The sequence below is a fragment of the Bos indicus genome, chromosome 11, assembly GCF_029378745.1.
Source record: "Bos indicus isolate NIAB-ARS_2022 breed Sahiwal x Tharparkar chromosome 11, NIAB-ARS_B.indTharparkar_mat_pri_1.0, whole genome shotgun sequence".
Lineage (NCBI taxonomy): Eukaryota > Metazoa > Chordata > Mammalia > Artiodactyla > Bovidae > Bos > Bos indicus.
This window is the reverse complement of record NC_091770.1, coordinates 37,493,750-37,510,417: the sequence shown is the minus strand read 5'-3', so window position 1 is coordinate 37,510,417 and position 16,668 is coordinate 37,493,750. Positions and strand designations below refer to the sequence as shown.

General features: G+C 42.3%; 1 protein-coding gene across 2 annotated transcripts in view; it reads left to right on the top strand.

The window, feature by feature from the left end:
- Positions 1-12,948: 12,948 nt before the first annotated feature.
- Positions 12,949-16,668, top strand: part of RTN4 (reticulon 4) — a 74,572-nt gene continuing 70,852 nt past the window's right edge. The window contains exon 1 of one of the 2 annotated variants that reach the window (XM_019970152.2): positions 12,949-13,753. In XM_019970152.2, coding sequence (XP_019825711.2) covers positions 13,180-13,753 — 574 coding nt within the window. In that variant the 5' untranslated portion in view covers positions 12,949-13,179. The remainder of the gene's footprint in view (positions 13,754-16,668) is intronic. The other variant, XM_070798679.1, reaches the window with a different exon arrangement.

Sequence of the window (16,668 nt, the reverse complement as noted above, 5' to 3'; positions counted from 1 at the left end):
ATTTCAATTATTTATTTTTGGTATATGGATATCCAATTGTTCCAGCACAATTTGTTGAAAAAGATTCTGCTTTCCCCACTGAAATATTAATACTTTGGCACCTGTGTAAAAACCTGACTATGTGTATATGGGTCTATGAGTCTTTCTGGACTCAATTCTGTTCCATCAATCTACTTGTCCATTTTTGTGCCAGTTCTACATTGTCTTAATTATTGAGCTTTAAATCTTGAAACCAAGTTGAAGCCCTTCTAGTTTCTTTAATTTCTCTAGCAATGTTGGCAATGTTATAGTCTTGGGAACATTTTGTTAAATCCATCATTAAATAATTCATGTAAATTCATGTAAAATTATGAAATAACTAATAATTTTAAAAATTAACTTTATTATTTATTTATTTACTTATTTCTTCAGTTTTGGTTGCACCAGGTCTTTGTCGTTGCACATGGGCTTTCGTTCCCGCTGGGTGGGGGGTGCTCCTCTTGGCTGTGGTGTACCAACTTCTCATTGCAGTGGTTTCTCTTATTACAGAACACGGCTCTAGGCACATGGGCTTCACTGGTGGCAGCACATGGACTCTAGAGCACAGGCGCAGTAGATGTGGCGCACAGGCTTAGTTGCTTCAAGGCATGTGGAATCTTCCTGGACCGGGGATCTAACCCATGTCCCCTGCATGGCAGGGGAATTCTTATCCACTGTACCACCAGGGAATTGCAATTTATTTATTTTTTTAAATTTGAGGATAATTACTTTGCAATGTTTTTAAAAATTTTTTTAAAAAGTAATTCATGTTTTCTGAGGCTATTGTAAATGATGTTGCTTTACAAAAAAAGAAAAAGAAAAACCCACTTCAACTTCCGTTTGTTTGTTGCTAAAACATTTTTTTTTTTTTCATATTTCCCTGGGAGGTTTTACAGGGCTTCTCTGGTGGCTCAGATGGTAAAGAATCTGCCTGCAATGCCAGAGACCAGGGTTTGTTCCCTGGGTTGGGAGGATTCCCTGGAGAAGGGAATGGCTACCCACTCCAGTATTCTTGCCTGGAGAATTCAATGGACAGAGAAGGTTTTATAAATGTATCTTCCAACACTTCAATTTTTTAAAGTTGCAATTAAAATCATTTTAATGTAGTAAAATGAAATTTACCGTTATAACTATTTTTAAGTAAGCAGTTCGGTGGCATTAAATGCATTCACATTGTTGTGTGAGCATCACCACTACCCATCTCCAGAACTTACCATCCCATAATGAAACCCTGTATATACTAAATACTCTCTAAATAGGAACTCCCCATTTCCACCTTCCCACCACCACGGTACCTACTGTTTTACTTTCTGTCTCTATGTATTTGACTATTCTAGGTACCTCATATAGGTGGAATCATACATTACTTGTCCCTTTGTGTCTGGTTTATTTCACTTAGCATAACGTCTTCAAGGTTCAGCCATGTTGTAGCATATATCAGAATTTCATTCGTTTTTAAGCCTGAATAGTATTCCATTCGGAGAAGGCAATGGCAACCCACTCTAGTACTCTTGTCTGGAAAATCCCGTGGATGGTGGAGCCTGGTAGGCTGCAGTCCATGGGGTCGCTAAGAGTCGGACAAGACAGAGCGACTTCACTTTCACTTTTCACTTTCACCCATTGGAGAAGGAAATGGCAACTCACTCCAGTGTTCTTGCCGAGAGAATCCCAGGGACCGAGGAGCCTGGTGGGCTGCAGTCTATGGGGTCGCACAGAGTCGGACACAACTGAAGCGACTTGGCAGCAGCAGCAGCGGCAGTATTCCATTTTATGTACATACCAGATTTTATTTTTCCATTCATTCATTAATAGATTCTGAAGGGAGGTGGGAGGGGGGTTCAGGATGGGGAACACAGGTACACCCATGGCTGATTCATGTCAATGTATGGCAAAAACCACCACAATATTGTAATTAGCCTCAAAAAAAAAAAAAAGATTCTGGGTTGTTTCTATCTTTTGGCCATTGTAAATAATGCTGCTATGAACATGAAATTGGTTTTACTTTGTGAACTCTTTCATGTTCTTTAATTTTTTCACTTATTATTTCTGTCTTTGTTTTATGGAGTGATATCTGTTATCTCCCTATAAATATTATAGTTTCTATGATATTTTCTTCTCTCTTCTGTATGCCTGTTCCCTCCTCAAGTTTCTTTAGTTTATTTTCATTTTTAGCTTCCATTCAAGACTTTCGTTAAATATCTGGTGTTTCATATGTTTTAATAGTAGAGAATTTTTTTTTTTAAAGTAGAAGTTTTGTGGGGAGAAAGGGGCAGGTGGGGCTCATCAGGTCTTTTTACTGGGGTACTTCAAATACTTGGATATGCCAATATAGTGGGGTATGTCAATACTTTGAGAAATTTTCCCTGGAACTGTTTTGTTTCTCCACAAATGAATTCTCCAACTTCCTGTCTGGAGGAGAACGAGGTATAAGGGACAGCAGGGATCGTGGGAGCAGTGACCGTGGGGCAGTGGTGACATGCTTACGCTTTGCTGCAGGCTTTCTGAGTATAGAAAGGGGACATGGAGCTTAGGATTTCTCTTTTACTTAGTCCACTTGTTTTCAGTTCTAGCACCTCTAAGGGCTGAGTGCCTCAAGGATTCTATTGCACAAAACAACGAACTTCTAGTTGGTAATGCCCCTTGAGAGGTGTTTAGGTTGTAACCTCACAGTCTGCTAAATCAGTAATTGTTCCTCTGTCTGCTTTGTCTTCCAAAAAGATGTTGATATGTTTTATCCACTGTTGTCTCCGCTCTTATTCTCTTTGTCCTTACTGCTTAATACCATTTTTATTGCTTTACTGACATTTTAATGGGGTTTTAGAAGGGAGAGGAAATGAACACATGATGAACTATATTTAACTCATTAAATAGTATTTATCATTCATAAATGATTTACATTTCTTTTACCACCTGATAGGAAAAACTTCCACTCAGGACAATAAATAAAACTCAGATAAAATGGAAATACTGGATCACAGTAAGTTTGTAGTAGTGAAAGGAAAAAGAATTTCAAAAATAAACATATGTAAGGCAATATACTTCCAGAGATAAATGTGTTTCTCAGTTTTCAGGAAAGTAGGGAAAAAGTTGAATATGAGCAATATAAGTCTGTTGATTTAAAAGGAAATCATATACCTCATAAATACAAGTAGTATGTAAAAGAATCATTTATTGTAATTTATAGCATTTGCTTAATTTCTTATTGCTTTTCTTTCAGCCATTTCTTTCTCTTTAGCATTTTTATTAGTGGCTGGTTAGTTACATAAAAAGGCAAAAGTCCACCAGGCAATTCTTCAAATTATTGGCTAAGAGGCTGATATTACTAGTTTTTAAAAAAGTTATATTTATTTTTAATCGATTGCGTTACAGTGTTAATTTGGTTTTTGCCATACATCAACATACATTAGCCATAGGTGTACACATGTCCCATCCCTCTTGAACCTCTCTCCCACCTCCTACCCTTTCCCACCCTTCTAGGTTGTTACAGAGCCCCAGTGTGAGCTCCTTTAGTCATACAGCAAATTTCCATTGGCTGTCTATTTTACATATGTATATACTTCTGTGCTACTCTCTCCAATCATTTCATTCTCTCCTTCCTTTCCACTGCCCTTGTCCATAAGTCTGTTCTCTATGTCTCTGTAGGAGTCATTAGTTTAATGAGGGTTTGGGAAGTCTCTGTGGCTTAAATTATTGGCACTATCCCTATTACTATAGGTTGTGTGTATGTTAGTTGCTTAGTCATGTCTGACTCTTTGCAACCCCAAGAACTGTAACCTGTCAGGCTCCTCTGTCCATGGGGATTCTCCAGGCAAGAATTACTTGGTATTAAATACAAGTGATTGAGTGCTTATTGGAATATTATTTTGAGTTCTGAGTTTAAGGTAGATGGAGAAAATAAAATGAGCACCTGTTTAAAAACCAGACCTGTGAAGAAAGGTCTTCCCTGGTGGCTCAGAGGGTAAAGAATCTGCCTGCAATGCAGGAGACCTGGGTTCAATCCCTGGGTTGGGAAGCTCCCCTGGAGAAGGGAATGACAACCCACTCCAGTATTTCTGCCTAGAGAATTCCACAGACAGAGGAGCCTGGCAGGCTATAGTCCATGGAGTCACAAAGAGTTGGACATGATATAGCAACTAACATGAAGAAAAGCTAAAAGAAGCTCCTTTGTTTTGATTTGTATTTTCTAGGAAAAGAAAAGGATCAGTGGAAATAACACTCTTCAAATACGTCGAGATGCTTCACCTAATGTTTCCCAGGGCTCTATTCTAGGCTTTTTGCTCCCATGGGCATTAGATGGTATCCATCAACCTGCTTGGCCATCCCCTCCCATACCCATCACTTTCCTCAAATATTTACCCATGAAACCTCACCAACAGATTTAGTTACCCGCTCTCCAGACTAGATCTAAGCTCCAGCCCTAGGTTTTCAGCTGCCTTCTAATTATTTCTAGTCCAATGTTCTGTAGGCAAATCAAGTTCAATGGATCTAAAAACTCAGGTCATTAAATTCTTCCCAGCATTACTCAGCCATCTGTGCTCCTCTCCTGACTTCTTTTCTTTAATAATGGTAACACCTATTTACCTTGTCAACTAGGCTTAAGTCTTAGAATCAGCTTTTCTTTCTTCAGCCCCTCCATTCAATTAGTCACCAAATTCAATGAATTCAATTTAAATCTTTTTGAAATTTATCTTCTGTTTACTATGCAATTAGTTTAGTCTCTTATCAACTTCTGCATGAACTATGAGAAGTGGTTATGTTTCACTTAAACCAGCCTGTCGGTCTCCTTCTATTTTTTTTTTTTTATCATATACATATGTTGTTGTTGTCCACTCACCAAGTTGTGTCTCTTTAGAAGCCCCATGGACTGTAGCCCACCAGTCTACAGGTGGGCTTTGTCTATGGGACTGTCCCAGGCAAGAATACTGGAGTGGGTTGCCATTTCCTTCTCCAGGGGGTCTTTCTGACTCAGGGATCAAACCCTCCCCTCCTGGCAGGCAGATTCTTTACCACTGTGTCACCTTTTGTCATTGTTCAGTCACTAAGTTATCTCTGACTCTTTGTGACCCCATGGACTGCAGCATGCCAGGTATCCCTTTTTCTTTCCTTCACTCTCTCCTGGAGTTTGCTTAAACACATGTCCATTGAGTTGATGATGCCATCCAACCATCTCATCCTCTGTTGACCCCTTCTCCTGCCCTCAATCTTTCCCAGCATCAGGGTTTTTCTAATGAGTCAGTTCTTCACATCAGGTGGCCAAAAGTATTAGAGTTTTAGCTTCAGCATCAGTCCTTCCAATGAATATTCAGGGTTGACTTCCCTTAGGACTGATTGGTTTGATCTCCTCTCTGTCCAAGGGACTCTCAAGAGTCTTCTCCAACACCACAGTTTGAAAGCATCAATTCTTCGGTACTCAGCCTTCTTTATGGTCCAACTCAGATACCCATATGTGACTACTGGAAAAACCATAGCATTGACTATATGAACCTTTGTCAGCAAAGTAATGTCTCTGTTTTTTGATATGCTGTCTAGGTTTTTCATAGATTTCCTTCCAAGGAGCAAGTGTCTTTTAATTTCATGGCTGCCATCACTATCCGCAGTGATTTTTGGAGCCCAAGAAAATAGTCTGTCACTGTTTCAGTTTTTTTCCCCATCTATTTGCCATGAAGTGATGGGACCAGATGCCATGACCTTAGTTTTTTGAATGTTGAGTTTTAAGCCAGCTTTTTCACTCTCCTCTTTCACTTTCATCAAGAGGCTCTTTAGGTTCTCTTCACTTTCTGCCATACTGGTGGTATTTGCATATCTGAGGTTATTGGTATTTCTCCCGGCAATCTTGATTCCAGCTTCTGATTCATCCAACCAGGCATTTTGTATGATGTACTCTGCACATAAGCTAAATAAGCAGGGAGATAATATACAGCCTAATATACAGATGTACTCCTTTCCCAATTTTGAACCAGTTCTTTGCTCCATGTATGTATGAAAGTCCCTCAGTCGTGTTCAACTCTTTGCAATCCCATGGACTATACAGTCCATGAAATTCTCCAGGCTAGAATACTGGAGTGGGTAGCCTTTCCCTTCTTCAGGGGATCTTCCCAACCGTGTATGTCTATATACACACATATGTATATACCCATATACACTTAAGTAAACTAGACTGTATGTTCCTTGATGTTAGGAATTGTGTTTTACTCTTTATCACCAAACCCCAAATGCTCAATAGATTTTAGTTGAAGAAATGAATGTTTATTTTAGAGATAGTAACCACCTGGTTTCTATTTCTACTTACAATAAAATGACATTTATATTTCAATGTTTAGGTATTAGGAAGAGTGGGATACATACTGGAATGAGTTTTTTATAAACCAGGTAATTTTGCAAATTCTTATTTGTAGCTCTTTTTTCTCATGAAGACAGATTTATGTGTCTAAGATGGTTTAGGAATTTCTTTGCTTGGATTTGTGGTGCTTAGACCAATTGATTTTCTGCTGGATCAAAAATAGTTTTTTTGCTAGATCAAAATACATTTTACCAGAGAAATGTTGCCTATTGAACTAGAGAGGAAATGCAGTACTAATGCAGAGGACCTTCTTGGACCTTGTGACTTTCACTTGCATGTTGTATCATTTCTCTTTGAAATTTTAATTTTAGGTCCAACACTAATTGACAGTGCATCACCAGCATTGATCTTATACTATTTATATATCTATTCTTATTACGATAAACTTAGATGTAAGGTGTTAACCAGAACCATAAGCTGCATTACATAAAATGGTACATTTCAGAAGATCTAAAATCCCAGCAAAATGGTAGGGACAATGACATAGCCAGTTGTTAATTTTTCCCCGAAGAGTGCCAAAATGATGTTTCAGTCCTTTTTTAATACAAAGGTTGAATGTAATTCATTGGTGCTTTTGAACACAAGCAAGGCATTCTCATAGGCAAAAAAGCTGTTATGCCCAACTTCTTGAAACAGATCTGTCAGGAACTACCTTTCATCTTTCTCCCATGGTTATTAACCTACTGTCTAGTTTACATCCTGTAGTAAGTAGATAAGAGTACACCAATCCCACACTTTTAACTCTCTCAGGGAGCATACATGATGCAGGGACAATTAACCTGTTCCATATATGTATACCAGATTGGGTGTCAATTCGACACTCTCCAATAAGGTGTAGGTAAAGTAAAGCGCTACTTGCTCAGTCATGTCCAACTCTTTGCGAGCTCATGGACTGTAGCCCGCCAGGCTCCTCTGTCTATGGGATTCTCCAGGCAAGAATACTGGAGTGGGTTGCCATTCCCTTCTGCAAGGAATCTTACTGACCCAGGGATCAAACCCAGGTCTCCTGCAATGCAGGCAGATTCTTTACCCTTTGAGCCACCAAGGAAGCCCCGATAAGGTATAATACTACAGAAATGGAATGGGCTATTTCCCTAAGTAGTAATTATCCCTGTACTGAAAATGATCATGCACATTTGTGTCTGATATGTTCCGTGCCATAGTTCAGTCTTGACCACTGCTTCAGTTCAGTTCAGTCGCTCAGTCGTGTCCGACTCTTTGCGACCCCATGAATCGCAGCACGCCAGGCCTCCCTGTCCATCACCAACTCCCAGAGTTCACTCAGACTCAAGTCCACCGAGTCAGTGATGCTGTCCAGCCATCTCATCCTCTGTCATCCCCTTCTCCTCCTGCCTCCAATCCCTCCCAGCATCAGAGTCTTTTCCAATGAGTCAACTCTTAGCATGAGGTGGCCAAAGTACTGGAGTTTCAGCTTTAGCATCATTCCTTCCAAAGAACACCCAGGGCTGATCTTCTTCAGAATGGACTGGTTGGATCTCCTTGCAGTCCAAGGGACTCTCAAGAGTCTTCTCCAACACCACAGTTCAAAAGCATCAATTCTTTGGCCTTCTTCACAGTCCAACTCTCACATCCATACGTGACCACAGGAAAAACCATAGCCTTGACTAGATGAACCTTTGTTGGCAAAGTTCTCTGCTTTTGAATATGCTATCTAGGTTGGTCATAACTTTCCTTCCAAGGAGTAAGCATCTTTGAATTTCATGGCTGCAGTCACCATCTGCAGTGATTTTGGAGCCCCCCAAAATAAAGTCAGACACTGTTTCCACTGTTTCCCCATGTATTTGCCATGAAGTGATGGGACCGGATGCCATGATCTTCATTTTCTGAATGTTGAGCTTTAAGCCAACTTTTTCACTCTCTTCTTTCACTTTCATCAAGAGGCTTTTTAGTTCCTCTTCACTTTCCGCCATAAGATGGTGTCATCTGCATATCTGAGGTGATTGGTATTTCTCCCGGCAATCTTGATTCCAGCTTGTGTTTCTTCCAGTCTAGCATTTCTCATGATATACTCTGCATAGAAGTTAAATAAGCAGGGTGACAATATACAGCCTTGACGTACTCCTTTTCCTATTTGGAACCAGTCTGTTGTTCCATGTCCAGTTCTAACTGTTGCTTCCTGACCTGCATACAGATTTCTCAAGAGGCAGGTCAGGTGGTCTGGTATTCCCATCTCTTTCAGAATTTTCCACAGTTTATTGTGATCCACACAGTCAAAGGCTTTGGCATAGTCAATAAAGCAGAAATAGATGTTTTTCTGGAACTCTTGCTTTTTTCCATGATCCAGAGGATGTTGGCAATTTGATCTCTGGTTCCTCTGCCTTTTCTAAAACCAGCTTGAACATCAGGAAGTTCACGGTTCACGTATTGCTGAAGCCTGGCTTGGAGAATTTTGAGCATTCCTTTACTAGTGTGTGAGATGAGTGCAATTGTGCGGTAGTTTGAGCATTCTTTGGCATTGCCTTTCTTTGGTGCACAGTAAATACTATATATGTATATATAGTATGTGTCTGTATATGCATATATGTGTGTGTGTGTGAATGAATGAATGAAGCACATAATGGAGGCACAAAATGGCTGATGTTTAAGTTAGCTTTTGCTGTGTAATGAACCATGCCAAAAGGTGGCAGTTTAAAACACTGATTCATTATTTTTCATGATTCTGTGGGTTGGCTGAACAGTCTGAGATGGTCTCATATTTCTGGGACATGAGCTCTTTGACTGGGAGAACTAAGTCTTTCTCTCCAGGTCTCTCAGCATTTCGAGAGAGTGAGAGTGGGAGCTGTAATACCTCTACTGGTTAGGCTTGGGAACTCATTTCCTGTGTATTACATTGGACAAAAAAGTCACAAGGCCAGATCCAGAGATGAGGAAATCTACCTGACCTCTTGATGGGTGGTGTTGTTGCAGATTTGTAGCCATTTTTGATCTACCATAGATGGCCAAGTTAAAAAAACCATTTGTATGGAATTTTTGTGATGGGAGGAAGATTGGTCAATCTCCCAGAGTCCTTCCAACTCTGAGACTCCACCAGCCTGAATGGATCTCTTATGTTCTAATAGAGAACAGTTACTAACCCATTGTAATTGTAAACTTTAATCTCCTACATCTGGTAAGATAATTTCAAAGATAATTCATTGAATAATTATTACTATGATCTAGAATTTATAGTCTTCCTTTAGCCATTTCAAATACCTACCAGAATGCTCTTGTTAGTGAGTGGTATTTACAACTAGTTACACTAATAGGCACTAACTCTACTTTGAATTCTGGTGTACTAGCAACATTGCAGCCATGAAATTAAAAGACGCTTACTCCTTGGAAGGAAAGTTATGACCAACCTAGATAGCATATTCAAAAACAGAGACATTACTTTGCCAATAAAGGTCCATCTAGTCAAGGCTATGGTTTTTCCAGTGGTCATGTATGGATGTGAGAGTCGGACTGTGAAGAAAGCTGAGCGCTGAAGAATTGATGCTTTTGAACTGTGGTGTTGGAGAAGACTCTTGAGAGTCCCTTGGACTGCAAGGAGATCCAACCAGTCCATACTAAAGGAGATCAGCCCTGGGTGTTCTTTGGAAGGAATGATGCTAAAGCTGAAACTCCAGTACTTTGGCCACCTCATGCAAAGAGTTGACTCATTGGAAAAGACTCTGATGCTGGGAGGGATTGGGGGCAGGAGGAGAAGGGGACGACAGAGGATTAGATGGCTGGATGGCATCACTGACTCGATGAACGTGAGTCTGAGTGAACTCTGGGAGTTGGTGATGGAAAGGGAGGCCTGGCGTGCTGCGATTCATGGGGTCGCAGAGTCGGACACGACTGAGCAACTGGACTGAACTGAACTGAACTGAGCAACATTCTCCTTTCCTTGTGCTTTGTTGACCATTCTATGAAAACTGGATAAATTCTTTATTTTTTTAATCCATCAAATACTTAATCTTTTAGAAGTCACTGAGATAATAATATAAAATTCTTATTTTTCTTCTGCATCAGAAGTGAGTGCTTATATCATTGCCTCAGTATTTAACGCTATTAACTCTTAAAGTTGTAGATCTACCACTTTTCTGTAATGATTCTTTTATGACAATTTTAATAAACTAAAGATATTCCTTTGTGATTATTTTAGTAATAATCAGATACACAGATATATGAATACAGAAATATCACATAAATAACTTACAGTTAATTAATGAAAACCCTGTGGAACTTTCCATTAAGGTGTTTCAGAACAATCACAGTAGGAAAAATAGTACTGGAGAGACTGAACTGATGGCTAAATTGTGATTTAATTGAAAACTTCACACCAAAGAATTTTGCCAGTGTATTTTTGTATGTGTATGGACTTAGCTGAAATATCATGTATGTTTTTGACAATTTTTGACAAATATTTGACAAATACTTGAAATATGTTTAGTTATTATTGAGGAATCTGTTTTAAAATTTTTAGTTTGGCATTAAATTTCCTGCCTCCAAATTCTACACTAATATTTCTCTCTTCCTACTCTTCCCAATTCTTCTAAAAACAAACAAACTCCAATCAACTCACAACAATTTTCTAAAAATAAAGCTAAAGTTCATCTCTGTGGGACTATTAAGCTAGGTCTTGAATGTACTGTTGATAACTAACTAATAACCTGATCAGGTAACAATGCCAGAAAATCTAGTTTTACCTTTGCTTTTTTAAAAATTAAACTTTGTTTCCCATTTACAGAAAAGAGAGTTCTTATACACTCTCATGCCTACCTCCCAACCAGCTTCCCCTATAACTAACACCTTGCATTGGTGTGTAGGCTTCTTACAACTGATGAACCAATATTGACTATGTTATTCACTGAAGCCCACAGTTTACATTAGGATTCCCTCTTTGAACAGGTCTGAGTTTTGCCAAATGTATGTCATGTATCCATGACAGTGTCATACACAATAGTTTCACTACCCCAAAAAGCTCCTGTGTTCCCCCTCTGTGTCCGTCCTCCCTCCCCCCAATCCTCACTTTTCCTTTTTAATTACCCCAATTGAGGGTAGTATTAGTTGAAGCTAAGAATTTGCTTAAGTAATCCATGATTCTCCATGGAAATCAACGTTTCTTAATCATCAATTTAGACTAGCACTGTCAAACAGAAATAAAATATAAGCCACATATATATTTAAAAATTTCTAGATGCGGTATTAAAAGAACAAGTAAAATTAATACATTACACTTATCCCAATATATCCAAAATATTATCAATTCCAATATAACCACTATAAAAATTGAGACACTTAATTTTTTTGGTACTTTCAAAATATAGTATGCATTTCAATCTTACAGCACATCTCATTTCAAACGACTCATATTTCAAGTGCTCAGTAGCCAGGAGTAGCCAGTGACTAAGGACTTGAATAGTGCAGGCCTAGACTGAGAGCAACTTGAAAGCAAGCTATCCTCCTCTCTCCAGGGCCTCTAGAATAGACAGGAAGGGGATATTTTTGGAAGGTATTCAGTACATCAGAAAGACAAAAAGGACTCTCTAAACCTCTGGATGCTGGTACCTAAAATGTTCTGCAATCACTTTAAACTCTCCAGTTCTGGAAAGAGTCGAATGGGGATTATACTCATTTTGACATATCAAAGAAATGAGTTTGTACGTATCCTGACTCCCAGAAAGCCTGAATCATCCAGAATGTTGACTCATGGGCCTAAGGTGACTGAAATACAATGTGAATCAAATTTGCCTTCCAAGGCATCCTTCTCTTTCCACTTTCCTCTCTCCCCTCCCTCTTTTGGGTGACTCATCCTTCTACCAATTAAGTCCCGCAGCGGGCAGATCCCAAAGCCCTCTTTGAAGAAGTACAGACTTTAATCAAATGGTCTGTTACAGTCCGTCCCTATATCGTCTAGCCTAGTTGTTTTGCCTACCTCATCCAGGGTCTGCAGTTAAGACTGGGAGTGACTTTAAACCTGTAAAAAATATTATTTTTTCTTTTAAGGTGGTGATGGTAGTACCTCACCACCTTAAGGTGATAAGGTGGTTTGGGAATTTACGTTTGAAAGAAAACAAATTTTTATTTCGAAATCTGAAATTTAACGTTTGCTTCAATCCTTAGGGCCTACTCCACAGTACCGTTATTCAGAACCTTTCTGCGCTCTGGGTTTTTTCCTTTCCTGGGAGGAAAGTTTCCACTCCCAGTCTCCAAGATAACGCCCTTCCGGTGGCGTGCCAGGAACGTCTCCGACCCCTCTGGCGTGGGAGGGAGCCGGTTCGTTTCCTCAGTGCTGTAAACACACAGACTCCAGCTTCTCCGAGGCCAAGACCAAGACCCCAGCTGGACCCGCAACTACCCTAGGCAGTCGGTGGGGTTCCCAGCTCCAAACCCCGCCCATCGAACCCACCCGGGCCGGTAAGACAGAGGAAGTGCAGTGAGACCCACCCACTTTCGTCTTTTTCCTTTTCTATTGGGCCGACTGGTTGCCCGTCAACTCTATTTCTTCGCCGATTGGCTCTCTCCCTCCCGCGTTAGTGCCTCCTTCTCCCTGGCTGGGAGGGTGTCACGCCAAACTGGGCGGAGCGTCGGCTGGCCTCTCTCCTTCTCTCATCTGGGCGGCGGCGGCGGCAACTGGGGACGGGGCGGGTGGCGCATCACGGGCGCGGAGGCTGGAGGAGCAGTCTCATTGTTCCGGGAGCTGTCGCCACTGCAGGTCCCTCGGCTCGTTGGGCCCTGCCCCTCTCAGTCCTCCCCACCCCCCACAACCGCCCGCGGCTCTGAGAAGCTTCTCCCGCGGAGGCAGCAGCTGCAGCATCACCTCTGACCTGCCAGCCATGGAAGACATGGACCAGTCGCCTCTGGTCTCCTCGTCCTCGGACAGCCCACCTCGGCCTCAGCCCGCATTCAAATACCAGTTCGTGAAGGAGCCCGAGGACGAAGAGGAAGAGGAGGAGGAGGAGGAAGACGAGGACGAGGACGAAGACCTGGAGGAGCTGGAGGTGCTAGAGAGGAAGCCCGCCGCCGCGCTGTCGGCGGCCCCGGTGGCCGCCGCCGCCACCGCCGCCACCCCGGCTAGCGCGCCCCTGGTGGACTTCGGCAATGATTTCGTGCCCCCGGCGCCCAGGGGGCCCCTGCCGGCCGCGCCCCTCGCCGCTCCGGAGCGGCAGCCGTCTTGGGACCCGAGCCCCGTGTCGTCGTCGGTGCCCGCGCCCTCCCCACCCTCCATTACAGCAGACTCGCCCTCCAAGCTCTTTGAAGACGAGGAGCCTCCGGCCCGGCCTCCCCCTCCTCCACCGGCCGACGTGAGCCCTGAGGCCGAGCCCTCGTGGACCTCGGTTGTCCCAGCCCCCGCCGCGCCCCCCTCCACGCCGGCCGCACCCAAACGCAGGGGCTCCTCGGGCTCAGTGGGTGAGTGCCGCGCCCTCCGCCTCGCCGCCGCCCCTCTTGCCCCTCGCGCCCCTCCCTCTTTTGTGCGCAGCCCCTAAAGCCTGGACCCTGCCCTTCTCTCCATCCGGAGGGGGCTTTGTCTGCAGATCTTTGGGCGAAGGCGCCCCCGCTGGTGGGAGCCGTGGGGAGCAGGGTGGGGCGGCAGAGGAAGCCCGGGCTTACTCTTTATTGTCCGTCTGGGTATCGGGGAGCACGTGTGCCCCGACCGCTCCCGGGTTGTTCTGTCTGCTCTCCATTCCACCGGGTCGGGGAAGTTAGGAACCCATCTCTTGCAGGAACTGGGTCTGTAAGGAGGGAACTAGGGGTGTGAATTCATCGGGCTGCTTTGGTTCCGGGGTGAGGATGGAAGGCCTTGGCGCCCTAATCTTTTGTCTGCCCGACTAGGTTGCTCCTGGGGAAAAGACGCAGTTTCTTGCTGGTCTTTGCCCGCATTCAGCCCTGGCCCCTCTCCTCACCCCTTCCTTGGCTTGAGTGGCCCCATGCTCTTCATCTACCCCGCCCCGGCCCCGCGCTCGTGGGGAGCCGGTCCAGTGGGAAACGTCCACATTGACCTGACTGCAGTGAAGGGAGAGCGCCTCCAGTGGTGTGACGCGTGGAGAATTGGGGAGCGGAGTTTCGGCGAGGTCCTGCCACCGCCCAGTTGACTCGGGTTGTGATGTGGCTATTTACCACCAGCTTAACGGAGCCGGGGAAATGGGACCTGGGCACCGTGTTCCAAGGGGGCGCAGTTCTGCCGGGAGCTCTGCCGCAGAAGGAGGGGAATAGCTGTTAGGATGCACAGGTTTAGCCTCTTAATGCATCGTAATTGAATAGTAGAGATAAAAGGAGAAGGCAAAATGGTTGACATTCCCAAAGAAGGGGAAACCTGTGGATTCCCTGGCGGGAAGGGGACAGTTGAAATTGTGGCAGATTTACCATGGGACTTAAGAAATGTTTTGAGACAGACGTTTTCATCTGTTGGTTAGAAATACTGTTTCGTAGAAGTAATATATTTTAGGGCTGCAGAGACAGATTTGCATTGTCTGTAAATAGTTTTCAAATCTTTTCATTTACCAGCACCTGATTGTTTGTTATTACTACTTTAGGAAGGATTGTTTTATTATCCTTTTCATTTTGGGAGATTGTTTATTCTGGAAGAGAAAAAAGTTTGTTACAGGTTGAGAATTCATCCTATTAGACACGTTAATTATTAACAAGTAGCTTGTTAGTTTGGGGACAGAAAGCGTCCCACTAGTAGAAGGACCTTTATGTGTAAAAAGGCCAGGATCAAGAATCAGGTAGTGTAACAGCCTGGTGAGAAATTGTCATAGCCTTGTAGGATTTTAGAAACGGTGGTTTTTCCAGAAAAAGATACTCAGTGGGAGATCATGGAAGAATTTTTTTTTTTCTTCAGCTCACTCTTGCACCACAAGGAAGAAAATAAGTCAATAGTGATATTGACATACCCCAGAGCATTACTCAAAACATTAATTACTCCACTACAGATAATTAGAATGTGAGAAGTAACTCAAGTTTTCCTTTTTATGAGTAAAAACACTTTTTCGAGAAACTAAAGTGAGGTGGGAAAATATCAAGTAATAAGACATTTACAAGTGATAAATTTAATGATTAAGAAAAGCAAACTGATTTTTCATATTGTATTCCTATGTGGAAAGAAAAGAGTTCTGTTCTTTGAACCTTGGAGAGTCAGGAGGTGACAGCATTCTTTCTGTATTTTGACTTTAGGAATACTAACTTTGGAAGACAAAGGAGAGAGAATATTGCGTCACTTAGCAATTCTATCTTTCCATGGCTCCCTAATTCTGTATTGATGTTACCTATCTAGAAATTTTAGTTCCTTTAGGACATAAAGGAACATTGTGATTATGGTCAGATAGTTTCCATGTCACTGAGTCTGGCTTTCTTAACAGTTCTTTGCTGCAGCTGGTTATTGATTACATACAAAGAGGCACTATTCTAGGCTGGGAAGATAGAGCAATCAGCAAGACAGATGTGTTCCCCGTGAGAGGAGTGCAGATAATAAACACCTAATTAAGGAACTGAGACTAGTGTTAAGTGTTATGAGCAGCATAGGACGGATGATGATGTGGAAAATTATTGAGATGTGTGGGAACCTTTTTAGATAGGGTGGCGCAGAGAAAGCCCTTTCTGAGGAGGTAAGATTTAAGCTGCAGATATAAAAAAATTTCCAAGAAGCTCCTGGGAGGCAAAAGCCCTGATGCAGTAATGTATGTTTGAGAAGCTAGTAAGAAGACTAATGAGAAAGCTAAGGAGAGAGTGGTGGGTGTTAAGGTGAGGGTGGGTGGTAGACTACACTTAGGTCGTTTGAGGTCTCTAATAGGCCATGGTAAAAAATTTCGCTTTTTGAAAGATTGTTCAGTTTAGAAATGTGCTCCTTAATTATATTGGGGTTTTGGAGCAGAAATACAGTTTTGAAGATTGAGAGAAACTAAAAGGATGGATGTGAGTAAAGACAAAGAGGTGAGAAATGTGCAGAGCATAGTTAGAAACCTAGATCAGTCTGACTGGAGGACGGTTTATGTTATTGCATATGGTAGATCCCTGACACTTGTGTATTGCATATTGTTGTTTAACCTCTTCTTGAGTAAGTGCTGATTTCCCTTATTTGAGAAATTGTAATTTTGCTTTTGCTGTTGTATCAGTACTTGGAGCATCCCCATGCTGAATGACTAAAGTCTTTCCCCTGCTGACTGTTTTTCATGGGGAAACATTGGCTTCAGGTTAAAATGGTGGTTGTTTAACCTAGGCTTTGAGAACATGCAAGGGAAACTGGATAGAAATTTGAGTTGAGAGATGCAAACCATTCATTAAGGATGGCGTTGAGCTGATCTCTGGACATGTTTTTTAAGCCAGTA